Here is a 19674-nt window from a genome sequence, read left to right as displayed (position 1 = left end):
TACACCCCCCATGAGATGAAGACTCCATGTCACTAGCTTAATAGTTCACACACAAAAATGATAATTGTCATCATTTACACGCCCTCAAGTTGTTCCAAACATGTATCAGATTCTTGCTTCTGCTAAATACAAAACAATAAAAAAGATATTTGGAAGAATGTAACAAAGTAGAGAGAACAACCACTACCATATAAGGGGAAAACAATACTATTTAATGATTGTTCTCTGATTTTTTACAAAAAATCTTCCAAATATCTATTTTTTGTGTGTGTGTTCAGCAGAAGAAAGAAACTCATACAGGTTTAAAACAACTTGAGGGTGAGTAAATTTTGACAGAATTTTCATTTTTGGGTGAACTATCCCTTTAAGTTTTATTTTACATAGAGCGGGTTGCCTCATGGGGGCAGGCATGTTGAGATCATATTAATCAGCCTAACACTAATAACATTAGCGCCCAAATCTTATTATTGGACACGAACCTCAAGGCGGATAGAAAACATTTACATAGTTATAATTAAGTTCAAAATAATGCAACACAAATTAATTTAAAAAAAAAAGTAAACAAAAAACAAAAACAAAAAACACTGCAGCACACCTTAAGTTGGAATGCATTTTTATTTTTTACTTAGGCCTACGTTTACAATCGTCCCAGCAAAATATATCGTGACTTTACGTGTACAAAGACAAGTACACTGACAAAGACCGTCTCAAATCACCATTCTACATTCAAACATATATCTTAACGTTCCCAAAGGCTCATATGTCGGTGTTCTACTGCCCTCTTTAGGCATTTTAATGCCATTATTCTCTACGACTTCTGACCGCTACTCGACAGCCTGTAAATAATTACCCAAAACTGTGATGCTATTTGTGTCTCTTTAGGACAGTTTTGATTAATCAAGACCCCATCTTTAGTGGCAAGAGAGACTAAATGACACAATTACAAAGATCTTGTAAAACATTTTGTTAGAACTGTAACAATATATCTATCAAGGCGGCATGATACACGTCACGTTACCAAGCTTAAATCTTTATTTAGACATGTTTTGTTTTTTTGTTTTTACTCGTGTAGAGAATGAGCCAAAAATTCCCAGCGGTCAGTGTTTGCTCGCGCCTCCACCACACCAGTCTCAGTGGGTGATGTTTGGCGAAATCTCACGCTTTGCTCCTGTTCCCTCACTGCGAGACCAGCGGCACGCGCATAAACACTCACGAGCCATGCGAATTTAATAAAGCTCTGCGACACTAACTCAACGCGTGCTGCAGCAAATCTGACACATTTGAGATATTTTACAAGTTAGTGGATTTTCGAAGTTATGCCATTTTCCCGGATCATCGCAACAGCTTGAAAATGAACCCTCATTGCGCGCGCTGTGGGAAAATTGTCTACGCGACTGAGAAAGTGAATTGCCTGGACAAGGTATGATCTCTTACTTCTGATATCGATTAAGGGGAAAAGTATAAATTCTTGTCTGTAACGTATTCATAAACATCTACCAAGTACCGTTGGATTGAGCTTCAAAGTGCAATTTCCGTCTTCCCATATCTTACAGTATTGGCACAAAGGATGCTTCCATTGTGAAGTGTGTAAAATGACTCTCAACATGAACAACTACAAGGGATATGAGAAGAAACCCTACTGCAACGCGTACGTTATTGTCAAAAATACTAGTTTATATGTTCAGATACATTCTCAGGTAATTTAATGTCTTATGAATAGTGTATTTGATACGTGTGAGATGTAAGAATATGAATATGGTAGCCCAAAATGATTCACCTTTTTTCACCAAAAAGGCACTACCCAAAACAGACCTTTACAATTGTGACAGACACCCCAGAGAACCTACGGCTGAGACAGCAAAGCGAGCTCCAAAGTCAGGTAAGACCACTTGTTCACTATGTGGGGTGTTGCATGTACATTGCAATCAATCACATTTTTACACTTTGTTTTAAGATCTAAAGATATATCTAGGGTAGGAATAGGATAATGTTATTTGTTGCTATGGGTAAAGACATTTCAAAGGGATAACATGAGAATGATTTACACCCATGTGAGTGTTTTGGCTGCCAGGGTGGGACTGGGTGTGATACTTTGAGGTCAGCATGAAGAAAAGCAAGGCAGCTGTCTACTCCGTGGTGCACTGGCCGATCCTCTCAGCTTCTCCACCTGGCAGCACAAAAGATGCTGCCAAGTCCATACTGTGGCCGACAAAATCCTGGCACTATGACAGAATACATTTTTCTGAAGGATTGGTCAACAAGCTGTGAAAATGCATTTTGTGTTTGTGTATACATAAAATTTTACTTTACCAAATAATCTGCTGCAATTACTATTGCTCCTACTTTGTGTTAGGGATCTGAAAAAAAGCAACTATTCAGAACTCTAATGACTACACAATGCACTTAAAAAAATAAAAATAAACCAGAAAACCTTACCAATTCCCTGGTAAAATGGTTTTGTTCTACAGGTCAAGTACAGGAAGGATTTTGAACAGAGCAAGGGTCGGGGCCTCAAATTTGTCTTGGATACTCCAGAGCTGCAGAGACTGAGGAAGGCCCAGGATCAGATCAGTAATGTATGCACACAAAAAAACAGACGAACGAAAAACGCAACTATCAACATTTGATAAATTAGTGTACAACACATGCAAGCATTCATTATCAGTCAAGCATACATACTATTTAAAATGTGTTTTTAAGATTTAAAAAAATTAATATGTAACTTATGAGAAAGTAATGTGAAATATTACAATTTAAAACAATTGTTTTCTATTGTATTTAGTGCTGTCAAATCATTAAATCGCATCCAAAATAAAAGTTTGTGTTTACATAGTGTGTACCGCCTATAATTTTTATGTATATTTGAATACATACTCATTCATGTATAAATGTAAAATATTTGCATTTTTATATATATATATATATATATATATATATATATATATATATATATATATATATATATATATATATATATATATATATATATACACATACATATATATATATATATAATTTATATATATAATTTATATATATATATATATATATATACATACATATATATATATATATATAATTTTTATATATATATATATATATATATATATATATATACATACATACATACATTTACAAATATAACAACTATTTATTAAATATATACATGAATGAGTGTGTATGCATAATTATACACAGCATACACAAACTTTTCAAACTTTTATTTTGGATGCAATTAAATCGCAATTAATCAATTTGTCAGCACTAATTGTCATATTTTAAAATAATCATTTATTCCTGTGATGCAAAGCTGAATTTTCAGCATCATTACTCCAGTCTTCAGTGTCACATGATCCTCCAGAAATCTGATATACTGTATGAATCTAAACATTATGATTTTCTGCTCAACAAGAAACAAGAAAAAATGTCATCAGTGCTGAAAACAGTTGTGCTGAATATTTTTTTGTGGGAACCATTATACTTTTTTTTTCTCTATGCATTCTTGCTGAATAAAAGTATTAATCTTATGGACCTAAAACTGAAAGCGAGTATAAACATCACGCTTGTATGAGCATTAATCTCCATTCTTTCAGGCAAAGTATCAGAAGGATTTTGAGGTGTCTGGTTTACATGGGGTCACTCAAGGAATGCGTGGAACATACCTGGTACGGCCTCAGATGACAACTAACCATGAGACGGTGGGGATCAGCACACACAAGGGTGTTCATCAGTGCATCATGGAGATGGATCGAAGACCTGGTGTCATTGTGGGTAAGTTCACTAATGTGAGATTCTCACACCTGGTAGTACACCCTAAAATGGAAAAGAACAACAAAACTAATATACTCCCTCAAAATACTGTAAATAAATATTACCAATAAAGATCAAGATCATCCTGATAATTGTTTTTTAGCACCTGTTCTTCCTGGTGCCTACTATCCCAGTGGCCAAAGCCATGGGCACAGCTACATGCATCAGACCAGCATGCATTCACTGAGGTCAATGCAGCTGAGGTCACAACAAAGGAGTATGGTGAGTCCTCATTTGTCTGGGACATTATCTAACATCTGACTACACCATGCTTCATGTGTTTAGTAAATTTAAAATACTTACTATTGATGCGCACAAACTTGGTCACCAGACTGTGTACAGGGCCCTGTATGACTACATGGCACAGGATTACGATGAGGTGTCATTCCGGGACGGTGACATCATTCAGAATGTGCAGCCGATCGACGAAGGCTGGATGTATGGAACGGTACAGCGGACGGGAAGATCAGGTATGCTGCCTGCCAACTACATAGAGGGCATTCGCTAGGTGTCCTACACCGCTCACTGAGCCTCAAATGAAACGGCGTATCTGAATTGTTCATAGGCATCAAATGTTTGTAAGCAGTCACAGGTACAGCTCGTTTATAATAGTGATAATTGTCCCACTTTGTAAGTGTTTATAATGTTATGTCATTTTGTTATTCTGTTCAAAAGTTTGAAGTCAATAAGATTTTTTTTTAAAGGAAATGTTTTCATTAAACAAGAGATTTGTGTTACAAAAGATTTCCATTCTCAAATAAATGCTGTTCTTATGAACTTTCTATTTATTATTGTCCTGATAAAAAAAGTATCAGTTTATATAAAACAAAAAAAAATGTAAAAATATTAAGCAGCACAACTGTTTTTAACATTGAGAATAATAAGTAATGTTTCTTGATCAGAAAATCAGCATATTAGAATGATTACTGATAGAATGAACACTGGCTTTGGAGCATGAACGGCTTCTTTCAAAAATAATGGCGTGTTCACGTACATTACTATAGTAATAACGGTAAATGATGTATAATTACAAGTAACTAAAGGTGGGCGTACCAGAGGTGTGGACTCGAGTCATGTGACTTGGACTCGAGTCAGACTCGAGTCATGAATTTGATGACTTTGGACTCGACTTGACAAAATGTACAAAGACTTGCAACTCGACTTGGACTTTAACATCAATGACTCGTGACTTCACTTGGACTTGAGCCTTATGACTCGAGAAGACTTGCTACTTTTTGGCAATTTTTCTTTCACACAGCCGCGCTGCTCTCAGTGAAAAAAAGCTGCACCTGTATGCATGCAGAGAGCACGCGCGCTGCCAGCACGACATCCAATCACTGTAGTCCCGCATTGGTTTGATTCGACAGTATCCATAGCTACCAAGTCCGCGTATAACACGTGACTTATTTGGGCTTCTTTTTTTGGCAACTCGCGGTAAAAAATCTCGAGTTGCGGGTCGCGGTTGTTTGGGCTTATTTGAAAAAATGTGGTTGCTTGTTAGGAAAATTGCCTGACACTGTCTTCTCACAGCTAATAGCCATAGTGCACCGATACAAGTGCTGTATTCATTCGTCCTCATACATCCCGCCTCCTTCCCCTCTTTGAAGAAAAATCGCGTTCAACGTGCAGGCATGTGATGTGATGTTATAAATGTAATGATAGTTCGTAGACGTAAATAGACGAAAACATTTTTTTTTTTTTTTTTTTTACAAACAATGCAACCAGCAGAGATATACAGAGATGGAGAGGAAACAGGAGGTAAGCCACCTATTTTAATTTTAAAAATATTTTTTTATAATGTAGGCTATTTATTATGACTATTATTATTTGGCTATTATAAAAATAAAAATAAAAAAAGTATAGGCTACTAATAATAACAGTAGGTATGGTTCGAATGTATATTATTATAAACATGTCTATATTGCAGCGCTCTCAGTGTTTTCCTGTGCACCAACTCCCATTCATAGACTGTAAAAACAGTGCATATTAATCCTAAATAGTAGCTATGTGACATTAGTAATTTTCAATACTTTTTAGAGCAGATTGCACTTTGAGATGCAGGGCATATCCTTTTTTACGGTTTATAGTGTGCATGTTCACCACTGCTCCTTATATGTGAGCAGTAACTCCGACTGGAGTTATCATAATTAACCCTCATGTCACTTTTTCTCTTTTTCCATCTCCAAACCTCTTCTGTTCACAGTCTTTATTGCAACTTGAAGAATTTTGTAAAATCCCATCTGTATTTGCTTTTTAAACTCCAAGAGATTTCAATTTAATATGTTGCAGGCTCATTTATTGATAAATTATTGATCATAAATTATACTGATGATAATAAATAATATAATAATATTGGGCTTGATTTGGGGCCCCCCACCCCTCTAGGTATTCTTCATACCTGAGAAGAATATGAAACAGATGTCAGAAAATCCCTTATAGCCTCACGTACTCTTTACTCATATTAATGTTGTTGTGTCAATATTCATTGTCTATTATACACTACGGTATACGATAATATTTCAGTTTCAGTGTATGCAATATTAAGAATATTTTCACTGCTTCCGAAGTCATAAGAAAGCCCTTTCCCTCCAGAAACTGAAGTCATATGCTTTATAGCAGTGCTTTTCAAAGTGGGGACAGGGACCCCTGGGTGCCACGAGGGGATGCTAGGGGGGCCTTTGCAAGTTGGCATAAAAAGTATAGCAAAACAAAATAATTTAATAAATTAAATTATTAAAGTAAACCAAATTAAACCTAAAATAAGCTAAACAATATTCCCATAATGGCCCTAAGTTCAGGCTAAAAGGTTGAAATACTGTTGAAATACAAGCATTTTCTGTGAAAATTTACATTTTCTGTTTTTGTTACTGTATTTGCTTAATGTCATTGTATAAAAAGAGGTTTAAATAAATACCAATCTTACAGACATACATGATTTGTATATTTTTATTTCTGTGGTAAGATGACTTGAAGTGACTCGAAACTAAAATGGTAGGACTTTGGACTCGACTTGAGACTTGTTGGCTTTGACTTCTGACTCGACTCGAGACTTGACTCATCTTTGACTCGACTTGACTCGGGACTCGAGGGCAAAGACTTGAGACTTACTTGTGACTTGCATAACAATGACTTTGTCCCACCTCTGGGGCGTACACTGAGTTTGTGAGATATTGCACACATTACGAGTCAGTTAAAGAAACCAGTTTTCTAAGTCCCTTAGAGTTAAACAGTTGTGTTCTACCCTTTTTGAATTCATTCAGCCGATCTCTGTATCTGGCGGTAGCACTTTTAGCATAGCTTAGTTAGCATACATCATTGAATCGTATTAGTCCATTAGCATCACTCTCAAAAATGACTGCAAGCTTGTACGACAGCTAAAATCTTAAATACATAAAAACACACTGTGTATGCCCGCCTTTACCCTAAACCAAATGCTACTCTAACCTTAATCCTATAGTAGTAAGTTGTAAATGCAGTTAATAATTATTACTAGGTACTTATTTGTTTACTTGCCCTGTAACAATGTCACTAAAATAAAGTGTAACCAAAAAAATCTTACCGTCCTGAACTTTTGAATGGTAGCGTAATAAATGCATTGTTAAATGTACAAGATGTAAAGAGAATGTGTATGTAAAATGTAAAGAGGATTTTGCCACTTAAATATGAAAGATCATTATTTTTAACAGCATGTTGACTTGTAAAACATGAATATTTGTGTAAACTGTTCTGCACAATGTATATTAAATGTTCCACTACAGCAAAATTTGAATCGATTTGTCAGTCTACAATAAAACATTGTACAATGTCACATTTTTCCTATTATTCAAAGGAGTATGATCAGAGAAAATTGTAAGTTTATTAAAAATAATACCTTTAATAAACGTTTCAAATACATTTACAGATGACGCTGACATGTTTGAGATGTTTGTATTTGTTAAAGGACTGACATTTCGCCAGTAAAAAGTTCCCAGCTTCAATACTGAAAACCAGTTGAACACGGTCCATGGTACGTGAGTCGTGTAGCATTTCTGCTGTAACCTCAGTTCACCTTCATCTGAACCGCATTCATCGTCCTTTCTTCATTTTGACAGCCTTCTCCTTACGCTTTTTCACATGCTTTGGAACTTTAGTTTTTCTTTTCTCCCTCTGAGCTTCTTTAACCAATTTCTTTCTTTCCTGAAAGAGATAAAAAAATGCCAGCATATTCTTAACCACTGAACACAATTCATCTGTGCAGCATTTTCTGTTCCCTGTAAGTACCTTTCTGTCCAGTTGTGCTTCCTCGCTGAGGTTGCCACCTTCCTGTGTCTCTTCCCCTTCTGATTTCTCCTCATCATCTTCATCTTCATCCTCCTCCTCCTCGTCTCCCTCAGAGCTTGAACCACCATCTTTTGTGGAGTCTTCCAGTATTGACGGTACCTGCCAAATAAATTCAGCAACAGCCTTTTTAATCTGATTTCTCATTGCCATGACGTTTGAGTTTGGCGACGGCTGTTGTTAATACTCTCTGCCTTAATCCTCCCACATGCCACGTAGGCAAAGAAAACTCCTTAGAGAATTAGTGGGTGCATTAATAGCAAAAACAAAGTCTTGGCACATTAAGGTGTCTTCATTTTTAATATACCAAATAGTCTTTTTAAAACAAACTCACCGTTTGGACACCAGAAAGGTCCTTCCTGAGGCCTGTCACTGTCTGGTATAGGATCTGTAATGGAAAAGCATAATTTCAACCTCAATTCTCACACTGTTAGACAATTGTTCATTTAGGATGGTGACACGTACATTTTCAGAATGTGTGTCTTCAGAAGAATTCTCCTCCTTTTTCCTCAACATCGTGTCCACATCCCTCTCATAGTGGGTGACATCGTTAAGTGTGCGTGGAATATAGGCTCTCTTAAACACCTGTTTTGAGACACATCCACATTGGAGTTGTTAGAGAGGGTTCTCACACCAATTTAGTTTCATGACTTTTCTAGTTTCATGATTACTTTGTTGAATATGGGTTTAAAAAAAAGATTTAGTGATTGCATTTATTTGAATCTATGAAAAAAATTATTAAAAATAAATAAATAAATAAATATATATATATGTCTTTTTTATTATTATCTATATAATATTATTTGTAATATATTGACTATATTGGCTTTCTTTTAATATTTTAAGTTTTTTTATTTATTTTAAAGTTACTTCAGTTATTATATGAATACTTAGCATTCAAACAATTATACTTATTTACCAATCGTCTCCAGTATGAGCATCAATAAAGAGTTGTATTAAGTTGTCTCAATAATGAGACTTGTATGTATGTATGTATATTATATATATATATATATATATATATATATATATATATATATATATATATATATATATATATATATATATATATAAAATTTATATAAGATTATAGTATTTGTAATATATTGACTTAATTTTCTTTTAATATTTTAAGTTGATTTTTTTTACTTTTAGGTACTTAAAACAAAACTTACTTAAGTTATTTGTCAAATAAACATTTCAAATTTTTGTTTGTGTAGTTTTTTTTTAAGTGTACATTTTTCAAGTTAAGTATTTCATTGAATATTTATATTTTATCTGTTTTATTTAAATTAATTACAACAATTTTAAATAGTTTTAGTTAAAAATAACAACACCTGCCTTTACCCTACACAAGTAATCACAAAGAGCAATATCCAGCCATAAAATATATGCTGTGCAAATCCAGAAAAAAAATAATTCATATTTACTACAGCAAAACGTTTCAATGACATTGTACATTTTCATCACTTTTCCAGGCCTGCAAATCACAATTTAAAAAATTTGAAATTTTTTCCATGACTATGGAAACTCTGGAGGTTAGGACGCAAAACAAATTTTAAAAATATAACTGCACCTCCTCATCAACTTTGTCCTGATTGGATCTTTCCTCTGCAGTTCTATCAGATGCTATCTCCATGGCCTGCAGATAAACCACAAACATATTACAGTCAAACAACAACTTTACATGCACACATAAATCAAGCTTGATAAGATTCTACAAACGTCAAGAAAGACAGAAACAAGGTAAAAGACTAATGAGAACGATAACTGACCCTGTCCAGGTACTGATTAATGTTGTCACATGTGATGGAGGGGTCCGTGACAAACTCAAACAGCTCACGTACGGTCATTACTGCTACATTATGTTTTTGGAAAAAGTCTGAGGGAGTAAACAAATTAATTAGAATCTAAAAAGATATTTGTTGATATTAATAACATATGAGCTGACATGCCTACCATTGACATTGCTGCAATCTTTGCGAAGAAACTCCAGAGCATGAGGGTGATCGTGCTCAACAGACTGAGACACGTCGATAATATAAGCATCTCCGTTACAATACCTACACAACAGAACACAACCATGTACAAATGAACATCAACAAACAAACATTACTTGATGCTTGGAAACTATGGGTGCATAATATAAAGTCAGCTTACAGGATATTGAACTCGCTAAGGTCAGCATGGACAAGACGTGCTTCATTGTACATTATTCTCATGTTCTGGATGATCTGCAAGTAGAGTTCCCGTGCTTTGGATTCAGAAAGGACAGCATTCTTCAGTAGAGGGGCAGGCCTGACAAATACACAAACAAGAAGAGTTGAAAAAAAGCCTGGAATATCTAGAAAAAGTTGAAAACTTTGAAACAACGCCATGGTCAGTAGTCAGTGAGAAGTATTAGTGTATCTGTAAATGCCTACATACATGTCATCTCGACCAATGAAGGTCATGACGAGGACGTGGCTCCGCAACATGATGGGCTCTGGACTTGGAATCTGCGCAGTCTGTAGTCTTGATATAAAAGCACTCACATCAGAGACGAAAACCAACATCATAACATAGGCTCATGAAAGATACAAAGAAAAGGCATAATGCTAACCTGATCAAGTTTCTCATTTCCTTCTCGGCCCAAGTGCGCACCATTTTTCTTGGATTGCCCTTGCAATAGCCATGGCGGAACCTTAAATGTATTTAAAAATAGAAATTCACTTTTCAATGACACACAAAAAGGCGGCTAAATAGGCTAAAGGCCTGAACAAAGACATCTGTCTTACCTGAACTCCCCACTGACATATTTATCTCTGTCTTTGAATAGTAGAATAGACGTTTTGTATATTTTAATAGCTCTGCTTTCTCCTTTAGCAGTAGTTGCATGATATACATTGGCCTGCAGTACAAAATCCAGAAGAGAGAGAAAAAAAAAAAAAGAGAATAGCACAAAAAAAATTCTTAGTAAAATGACTGCTATAGACAGAATAACCCAAGTGTATCAAATAAAGCAATAGATCATTTTATTCCATTCAGACAAACAAACTTGCCTCTTTGCCTGTGCTGATACAGCCGTTGATCTCTGAAATGACGCCTCTGCTGAGCATTTTGAACAGAATCATACGTGTACGGGGGTCCAAAACCTGTGTGTTCACATTCATATGTCACACTGAAAAGTGCATCAAACACAACACTGGAGTTCAAGTGAAATATCACATATGAAGCCTGAGAAAACATACCTGCTCAACCGTAGCTCTGTCTGATTTGTCCTTTACTCGAAACCTAAATGGAAATCATATCAGAGATAGTTTTACTTTTTTAGTTAACAATAACACTAAAACATTTTTTTATTAATTTAAATAAGGCTGAAATAAAATATAAACATTAGACAAAGAACGGAAATAAAATAAATTGATGATAAAATATTAAAATAAACTGTATTAACAACTAGAAATACATTTAAGCTAGATAAATATATTTTTAAAAAGCAATACTTTTTTTTTTTACAAAGGCCATATATATATATATATATATATATATATATATATATATATATATATATATATATATATATATATATACACACACAATTCTTTAATAGTAAATTAATAATACTAAGATAACACTGATCTAAGGTTATGATTACATACGTGTCTGCTTCCCTCTGCTTTTGCATCACAGTGACTTTATTGATCACAGAATCAGCATAACGCAGTTTATCTGTAAAACAGACACTTAATTCAAACAGAGAATAAAAATGAATATATTGTATTCTATAGATACATATGTAATACACACATATACTACATCTTTCACTTTCCTAATTTCATTTGTAGTTAAAATAAGCTTACCAAGGTTTATTTTGTTTTCAAATTTCCTCAGGACCTTGTCTGATGGAGTGGACATTTTTATGGACTTATTATTAGAACTTTGACGGTTAGCCTGGTGCAAAAAAGAAAACAGAGAACATGCAAATAATGCAACATAATGTAATTAAAAAAAAAAAAATTAAATCCTCGAAACAGCAAGTTTTTTGTCAATAATGGGATTCATTGCCATGGTGAAGTGCAGCCGTCTTTCAAAAACGAATACCTGTGGATTAGTCCCAGTTCTCATTGCAGTGTAGCGCTTTGTAAAGTCTCTCCCTCCTGAATCATTCCAATCCCATTCATCGTCCTCTTCATCGTCATCATAGTCATAGTCCTCCTCATTTTCACCTTGCTGGTCATTTTCAAAGGATTGTAAAGTAACTTCATCGAGCCTGTTCTCTAGCGAAGGCTTGTCAGGTATACGACTGACTTCAGACTCACTGTGAAATACCACACATTGCCTTCACGTTACCAAAGCAGTCAGATTAATTCCAGTTTTACTCTCTGAAAGATGACCCGTTTCAAAGGTTCACCCAACATGACAAGATAGATATGACAAACATATATACATATTATTTTGATAATATAGGGTCAATTAATATTGTATCATTCACTGCTCTGTCATATAAATCATAATCACAATAGTGAAAATACATAAGTATAGTATTGTTTTATGTTTGACTCAATTAAAGTAAATCAAGTTTCAGACCTTCCCGTTTCGTTCGCGTCATCAAACTGTCCTGGTACAGTAACCGGATACATCGCGGTGATCTAATTTTAGTTGTAAGAAAAAGGGAAATTGGTCTGAATCTTTACATATATCTCAACAAAATGGAATGTAAGGGAATTGACCGACTACTGTCAATACACGCTTACATACCAACAGCGCACGAGCACACTCCCTCACTTCCTGAAGTTCCTGCAACGTGGGTAAGGGTGCTGAGAAGGCTCAAAGAGAGATACCGCAACGCCAAATATCCCACTGGATTTCAATAAAAGCCTTCGTTGATTATTATTTATTGTACTTCATAAAGATATGGATGTTGCTATGGTGTTTTGGGGTGATTTCTAAAGCATTCAAAAAACGCTGTAACACTGCATTACAATGGTGGTACATCTTTGTTTAAGTTTAATATAAGCAATAAGTTCATCACATTACTTAAAGGGTTAAGTTAGTTCACCCAAAAATGAAAATTCTGTCATTAATTACATAACCTCATGTCGTTCGACATCCGTAAGACCTTTTTTCATCTTCGGTGAAATATCTTTATGCTAAAATCCGATGGCTAAAAACGGCCTCGATTGGCCACAATGTCATTTCCTCTCTGAAGACCCATAAAGGCACTAAAGGCATCGTTAAAAGGTCACCTCACTACAGTGGCTCTAGAGTAATTGTAGAATAATAATAATAATTGTCAATAATACAATTTTGTGCAAAATAAACAAATAATGACTTATATAGGCCTAGGCTAGTGATGGCGCTTTGACACGATCCAAATCATGAATCGATAAGCAGGGTTCGAAGCTTTGTTTTGAAATTGGCCCATCACTATATATATAATTTATTTATTTTTGCGCACAAAAACTATTCTCGTCACTTCATAAAATTATTGTAGAACCACTGTAGTGAGATGGACTTTGTAACAACATGTTTAGTGCCATTTATGGGTCTTGAGAGAGAACATTGGTGTCAATGAAGGCCTGTCTGAACCATCAGATTTCAACAAAAATATCTTCATTTGTGTTCCGAAGATGACCGGAGGTCTTACTTGGGAGTCACAATGGTGGTCTTAATATATTTTATTTTTATTTAGCATTTTGAGAGGGTTTTGCGGTACTAATTAATATTTATGCAATAATGAACATCCATTTTTCCCATAGAAAATAGAAAAATAGAAAAAAAAATATATATATATAGGAACACCATACTAATACTTTGTTTGACCCCCTTTTGCCTTCAGAACTGCCTTAATTCTACGTGGCATTGATTCAACAAGGTGCTGAAAGCATTACACACACACACACACACACACACACACACACACACACACACACACACACACACACACACACACACACACACACACACACACACACACACACACACACACACACACCTAAAGGATTATTAGGAACACCATACTGTGTTTGACCCCCTTTCGCCTTCAGAACTGCCTTAATTCTATGTGGGATTGATTCAAGATGGCGCTGAAAGCATTCTTTAGAAATGTTGGCCCATTTTGAAAGGATAGCATCTTACAGTTGATGGAGATTTGTGCAGTTGATGGAGATATGGTGGAACGGGAGTTTCGTGCCCTGGATGCACATCGTGCCCTGGAAGCTCCCATTTCACCTCATCCCAAAGATGCTCTATTGGGTTGAGATCTGGTGACTGTGGGGGCCATTTTAGTACAGTGAACCCATTGTAAAGTTTATATAAACCAATTTGAAATGATTCGAGCTTTGTGACATGGTGCATTTTCCTGCTGGAAGTTGCCATCAGAGGATGTGTACATGGTGGTCATTAAGGGATGGAGATGATCAGAAACAATGCTCAGGTAGGCTGTGGCATTTAAACGATGCCCAATTGGCACTAAGGGGCCTAAAGTTTGCCAAGAAAACGTCCCCCAAAAGCCATGTGATTGGTTGATTAGATAATTGCATTAATGAGAAATTGAACAGGTGTTCCTATATATATATATATATATATATATATATATATATATATATATATATATATATGTTTTAACATACTTTTTCAGGTTAAAATCTGGTTCTGTTGAGAGTACAGGATGCATTTTGCTACCAATTTTTTAAATATCAAAATTTAATTTAAAGAAATGCAATTAATTCAATCACCCTGTGACACCACATCACGGCGGTGCGATTCTTTATGCATTATTACTGAATTATTGAGTAGATTTCATATTCTCAAAACTGCTTTCTCTGTGTCTTGATGTTTTAGTGTCACCCCTTCACTGCTTTTTCTGAATATTGATTGAATTATTCAATAGATTTCACATATTCTCAAATCTTTGCTGTTACAGACACACAGTGGTTCATAGGTGTGTGTGGATATGTCTAGAACACATTCTTGATGTTTTATAGTGTCATCCCTTCACTGCCGTGTACTTTTGATTTGTAGATTGTGCACACAAAACTTGTCGTATTTCGTATATACTTATAAAACCATCTTCGTATTTTTGTACATTTAGATTTCGTAGATTTTGTACATTTACCCATTCATTTCCTATGACCATGAGCGTGACTATTCGTTTTACGACCACTTAGCCTGTTCAAATCATGCCCTCAATTTTTTATTTTTGAGTGTGTGTCATAAAAGTCACCAAGTTTCGTACCATTCCGATTAAGCTGCGATTTGTAATAATTCAAAACTTAAAAATCTCCAGTCAGAAATGACCGAAGACCGCTCAAGGGTTAAATAAAATTAAATGTGGAAACTTTTTCGACTGTTTTAAGTTTTAATTGAGAAAAGAAAAAGCTGACAGAACTTAATTTCTCACTCTTTCTTAGTGTACATTTAGCCTTTTGATTGGATGATTTATTCGCTTTGCAGGATTTAACAGCAAGGGGGGAAAGCAAAATGAAAGAGTTGCCTACATCTGAATTGATCTGAAAGACACTTGCAATCCATCTGACAAACATGACCAAGTGATGACCATGATGATGATGACGATATTACAACTGCTTGCAGAAAATGTTTGGCACAATGAAGCCTATGTACATACTGTGAGCATTCTTAACTGTAGTGTAGTGAACAGATCAGTTTTTTACATCAGATAGATTACATAGAAAAATGCTGATTAGGAAAATACCCTGAGAAAGAGAATAACTGAGAAATTCAAATTAGATTAACATGCAAAATCAATTTTTATAATTATGTCAAACCCATCAAATTATACTCAAATAAACATATAGTTGAATTGGTTGAAGTTTTCATTAGCTGACAAAAAAAAAAAAGACACACAAAAGATGTAATTATCCAAAGCATCCTAATGTACATAGTATCCAAAAATGTAGAGAACCTCACAATCTCAAAGAAGTTCAACAACATTCATCTTTTAGATTCTCCTCGCTGCACAAATCAGATTCAACATGGCTTTTCAAAATTACAACCACATGCTTTAGACTGATCAATAAATACCTGCATAAAATGCTCAGTGTTTTCTGTCCATATAGCTGTGCACACCCTCATGCACTTGTATACATTTACAAGTACAAACATCATTACACACACACACACACATACAAAGAAATAAAAAAGAAAATGTGTTTCAACAAATATAAAGACCAGTTAATTTAGATGTTTCGCTTTAAATCCAAAGGCTCGCAGCTTTAGTCAAATCCACTGAATCTCAAATGACATGTTGTGGGGGCATCAGGTGTTCTTATAGTCACTTTCTGCAACAACTAGTGTAAAACTGAATGTATCCCTTCTACATAAACCGGTACGAGGGCTACCTTTTTACATTCTTTAACAAATATTGCATAAAAAAAGTTAGATTTTTAGTGTGAACACCAGTGTTGAAGTCAAAGTGAATCCTAGGGAGATTTCCAGTACAAATACAAAACCCAAAAAGGCAAACACAAATCACACTTTAAAGATACATAAAATGTACTCATTCAACACTGTGTGATTCTCAGAAGCGCTCTTCTCACTGATGCACAATACTTCACACTCTACGCCACCAGAAGGCGCTGTTTCAAGACTTCCAGCCATTCATACACACGTTGTCTGCATCATTAGTCAATGAGGCACAAAGATGGAGGATAATATACATATAATAGGCAAATATTGCCAAGAAACTGATCGGCCGATGATCACCCAAAATAAAAATTACAGAGCTAAACAGCAATTTCATCCAAAATGTATTCAGCCAATCTTGATAATGAAAATAATTCAGGCACTTCAGCTCTTGAGAGAAAAAAAAGCAAAGAAAAAAGAAATCAAACAAATTCCATACAGATACTAAAAACATACAGAAATTGAATTAAGAATAATACATTTTAATGCTGATACATAAATCTTCTGTTCATCATACAAATGCTTCTAATTGATTGATATAATGCTTCTAATTTATATGATTCTTTAAAAATCATATAAATAGGATTAAAATTGCTGCTGTCCAGTTGTGTTTATCCAGATTTTTTGCAAAAAAAACAAACAGAAGAAAAACATTAAGGCATCACTGTGTTTTCAGAAACTGTTCTCCAGTCTGTATCTTTCATGCACACTGTTTTATAAGACAAATATCAGCAAAGGCCAGGCTTTGTAAATCCTAGAATTTGTGGAAGCTTCATAAACTATGGCACAAAATCAACACAGTGAATTTTCTCTTCACTGAACAGGCGTCTCTGTCATTTCCTGAGCCGCTGTACAGCTAGAGACACTGATTTTTGCAGGTTCTGGGCCACAGCCTGATTGGGTCTCTACTGAGTCGACTAACTGTTCCTCGGTTGGATGCTCCTCCTGTTCGGCCCCATCAGGCTGAGGTTCTTTGGGAGGTTCTTCAGCAAAACTCATCTCCATAGATGTATCATCAGGGTGCTGCTTCTCCTTAATGTCCTTCAAGTGTCCATCACTCTCTTCTTTTTGGGGCACTCCTGCTTTCTCACATTCATTTTCACTCTGGATTGGAGCTGTTGCTTCACTTTCACTTCCAGATGAACACCTGATATCTTTTCCCTCCATCACTCTTTCGTCATCTCTTGCTCCATCCGTTTCTTCGTTCATCTCTGCCTCATCGGTCCCTTTTTCATCCGTGGGTTTCTGGTGGACACGCTGATGCCTCACCAGACTGTGCTTTAGGGTGAAGGTACGATGGCAGGTTTGGCACTTATAAGGTCGTTCACCTACAGCAAAAAGGTCATTTTAGATGTTTTAGATCCGCTTCATATTTGTCTCTTTTTATTGGAAGGTACAATTGCAAGTATATTAAATAACAACAATAAGGCTACATACTGCTTTGTGCTCAAATCTGATTTAATGCTCAGATTTTTTGTTTGGCTGTTTAAATATTTTTTTTCTTTATGCAACCGATTACAGTCCTGAACTGATCCCCACGCACAAAAGAACAAAGTTGGCATGCGGCACGCTGTTATATGGAAGTAAACATGGAGGCCACTGAAGTTAGTGTGAATCCAGCGAATTAATGCACAGGCTACTAGGAAGACGAGCATGGGAAAGAGAGTGAAATGTTTAGATATTCACGATACAGCCCCCTCAGGATTAGCTTGTATAGAGCTGTTTTTCATATGAACTAAGTGACCAAAGAACTACTGATATGTAAAAATTGTGGACTCGCATCAGTGCAGAATTGTGCGAATGTTGATCTGGAGCAGGGGTATCTAATCCTGCTCCTGGAGAGCCACTGTCCTGAAGAGTTTAGCTCCAACCCCAATGAAACACGCCTGAACCAGATAATCAGGTTCTTACTAGGCATACTAGAAACTTCCAGGCAGATGTGTTAAGGCAAGCTGGAGCTAAATTCTGCAGAACAGTGGCCCTCCAGGACAGTGTTAAGACACCTCTGATATAGAGTGACATAAAAGTTGCACAAAACATTGCAAAACACCAGACCTATATCTGATTTCGGACTTCATATGGAAGTGGCTTAATTCAGAATTGAAAAGAGCAGATTCCAAGTGGTTTGTGCTGTTCACACTGACATACGAGCAAAAAAATCTGGGACACTTTTGCCAGCAGTCTGAACATAGCCTAAGAAGCTTCAACAGATCTTACCAGTATGTGAACGCATGTGTCTGGTCAAGTCTTGCAGGCTCCAGAAGCGTTTGCTGCACACAGCACAGATCTTCTTTCTCTTATCGGTTTTGCCTCCGGCTGACTCGCCCTCCTCTTCCAAAGCCCTGAGCTCTGAGGAAGCAGCCTCTTCTTCATCATCACTCGTATCGTCTCTCTCCTTCTCCTCCTCATCAACACCACTTTCTACACAGCTGCTATTCTCCTCCTTTTCATCATCTTCTAAATTTGCGTCCTGCTCCATCTCTTTTCTGGGCGCTGTGATTGGGTTTTGTGAAGCACTTTGGCGTCTTCCCTTCTTGCCTCCATCCTCGGACTGGACCTCCTGATTGTGAGATTTCTGGTGCCGGCTGAGAGTGGCTGCATGGCGGAAGGTCTTTTTGCAGGACGCACAGGTGTGGGGGAACTCGTCGGGAGGAGAAACCGGTTCAGCAGTTGATTTAGGCTGGTTCTGCTCTGTTCCAGAAAGCTTGAAGTCTACGAGCTTGCTGGCAAGGTTCATATCAAGACTCTTGTTGCTCTGAGAGTCGTCATCATCATCATTTTCTACTCTCTCAGGCTTTCCTTCAGCTGGCTGTGTTTGGTTTGGATCTGTGCTGCTGTCTGTTTGTTCAGCGCCTGATTGTCCTGTTTGTTCTGGTGCTTGTTCTGGGGATGAAGCTCTCTCTTCTTGTTTGGGGTTGACAGAGCTCATATCCACAATATCCACAGAAGGTTCAGCGTCAGATACGCTCTCTGCAAATACAAGAAAAGCTTGTTAAGCACTATTCACATAATGTAACAATATTCAATGCACAGTTTTTGCAAGTTAAAAAGTTTGGTTGATAAACAGAAAACAAAGCAACAGAGTTATAGTCCATAGAAAGTGATGAACTACAAATGTTATACTCATGAGACCATTTGTGC

General features: G+C 36.0%; 3 protein-coding genes across 7 annotated transcripts in view; 1 reads left to right on the top strand and 2 right to left on the bottom strand.

The window, feature by feature from the left end:
* The first annotated feature begins 1064 nt into the window (after positions 1 to 1064).
* On the top strand, positions 1065 to 4857 carry nebl (nebulette). The gene is made up of 7 exons (XM_067453073.1): positions 1065 to 1420; positions 1554 to 1648; positions 1795 to 1879; positions 2469 to 2576; positions 3594 to 3771; positions 3914 to 4032; positions 4142 to 4857. Exons 1-7 carry the CDS (start codon positions 1352 to 1354, stop codon positions 4316 to 4318), a joined length of 831 nt encoding a protein of 276 aa, XP_067309174.1. The 5' UTR covers positions 1065 to 1351; the 3' UTR covers positions 4319 to 4857.
* Positions 4858 to 7647: 2790 nt separating this feature from the next.
* On the bottom strand, positions 7648 to 12958 carry riok1 (RIO kinase 1 (yeast)). 2 transcript variants are annotated; one of them, XM_067453071.1, is made up of 18 exons: positions 12868 to 12958; positions 12697 to 12758; positions 12211 to 12427; positions 11970 to 12060; positions 11769 to 11838; positions 11358 to 11400; positions 11169 to 11261; positions 10905 to 11017; positions 10730 to 10810; positions 10555 to 10641; positions 10288 to 10425; positions 10087 to 10190; positions 9903 to 10009; positions 9704 to 9769; positions 8593 to 8712; positions 8462 to 8515; positions 8071 to 8229; positions 7648 to 7986 (listed from the first exon to the last, which is right to left on the bottom strand). In XM_067453071.1, exons 2-18 carry the CDS (start codon positions 12747 to 12749, stop codon positions 7876 to 7878), a joined length of 1707 nt encoding a protein of 568 aa, XP_067309172.1. In that variant the 5' UTR covers positions 12750 to 12758; positions 12868 to 12958; the 3' UTR covers positions 7648 to 7875. The 2 variants fall into 2 exon arrangements, with proteins under 2 accessions (XP_067309172.1, XP_067309173.1); XM_067453072.1 differs by having other exon boundaries at positions 12895 to 12932.
* A 2901-nt stretch (positions 12959 to 15859) lies between these two features.
* The window catches only part of rreb1b (ras responsive element binding protein 1b), a 42392-nt gene continuing 38577 nt past the window's right edge, over positions 15860 to 19674 (bottom strand). For all 4 annotated transcript variants that reach the window (XM_067453831.1, XM_067453832.1, XM_067453833.1 and 1 more), the window contains exons 12-13: positions 18751 to 19503; positions 15860 to 17861 (exon numbers count right to left, since the gene is read on the bottom strand). In XM_067453831.1, coding sequence (XP_067309932.1) covers positions 17347 to 17861; positions 18751 to 19503 — 1268 coding nt within the window. In that variant the 3' untranslated portion in view covers positions 15860 to 17346. The remainder of the gene's footprint in view (positions 17862 to 18750; positions 19504 to 19674) is intronic.

Source organism: Pseudorasbora parva, chromosome 9, assembly GCF_024679245.1.
Source record: "Pseudorasbora parva isolate DD20220531a chromosome 9, ASM2467924v1, whole genome shotgun sequence".
NCBI lineage: Eukaryota > Metazoa > Chordata > Actinopteri > Cypriniformes > Gobionidae > Pseudorasbora > Pseudorasbora parva.
The sequence above is the reverse complement of the archived record's forward strand: the minus strand, read 5'-3'. Positions and strand labels throughout refer to the sequence as shown.

Bases quoted from the DNA above. Each gene is read 5' to 3' on its own strand.
- riok1 (XM_067453071.1), bottom strand. From the start codon at position 12,749: ATGTATCCGGTTACTGTACCAGGACAGTTTGATGACGCGAACGAAACG. The intron at 12,428-12,696 runs GTCTGAAACTTG...GGTATTTCACAG, and splicing joins GACGCGAACGAAACGGGAAG to TGAGTCTGAAGTCAGTCGTA. The intron at 12,061-12,210 runs GTATTCGTTTTT...TTTTTGCACCAG, and splicing joins GAACTGGGACTAATCCACAG to GCTAACCGTCAAAGTTCTAA.
- nebl (XM_067453073.1), top strand. From the start codon at position 1,352: ATGAACCCTCATTGCGCGCGCTGTGGGAAAATTGTCTACGCGACTGAG. The intron at 2,577-3,593 runs GTATGCACACAA...CCATTCTTTCAG, and splicing joins CCCAGGATCAGATCAGTAAT to GCAAAGTATCAGAAGGATTT. The intron at 3,772-3,913 runs GTAAGTTCACTA...ATTGTTTTTTAG, and splicing joins AAGACCTGGTGTCATTGTGG to CACCTGTTCTTCCTGGTGCC.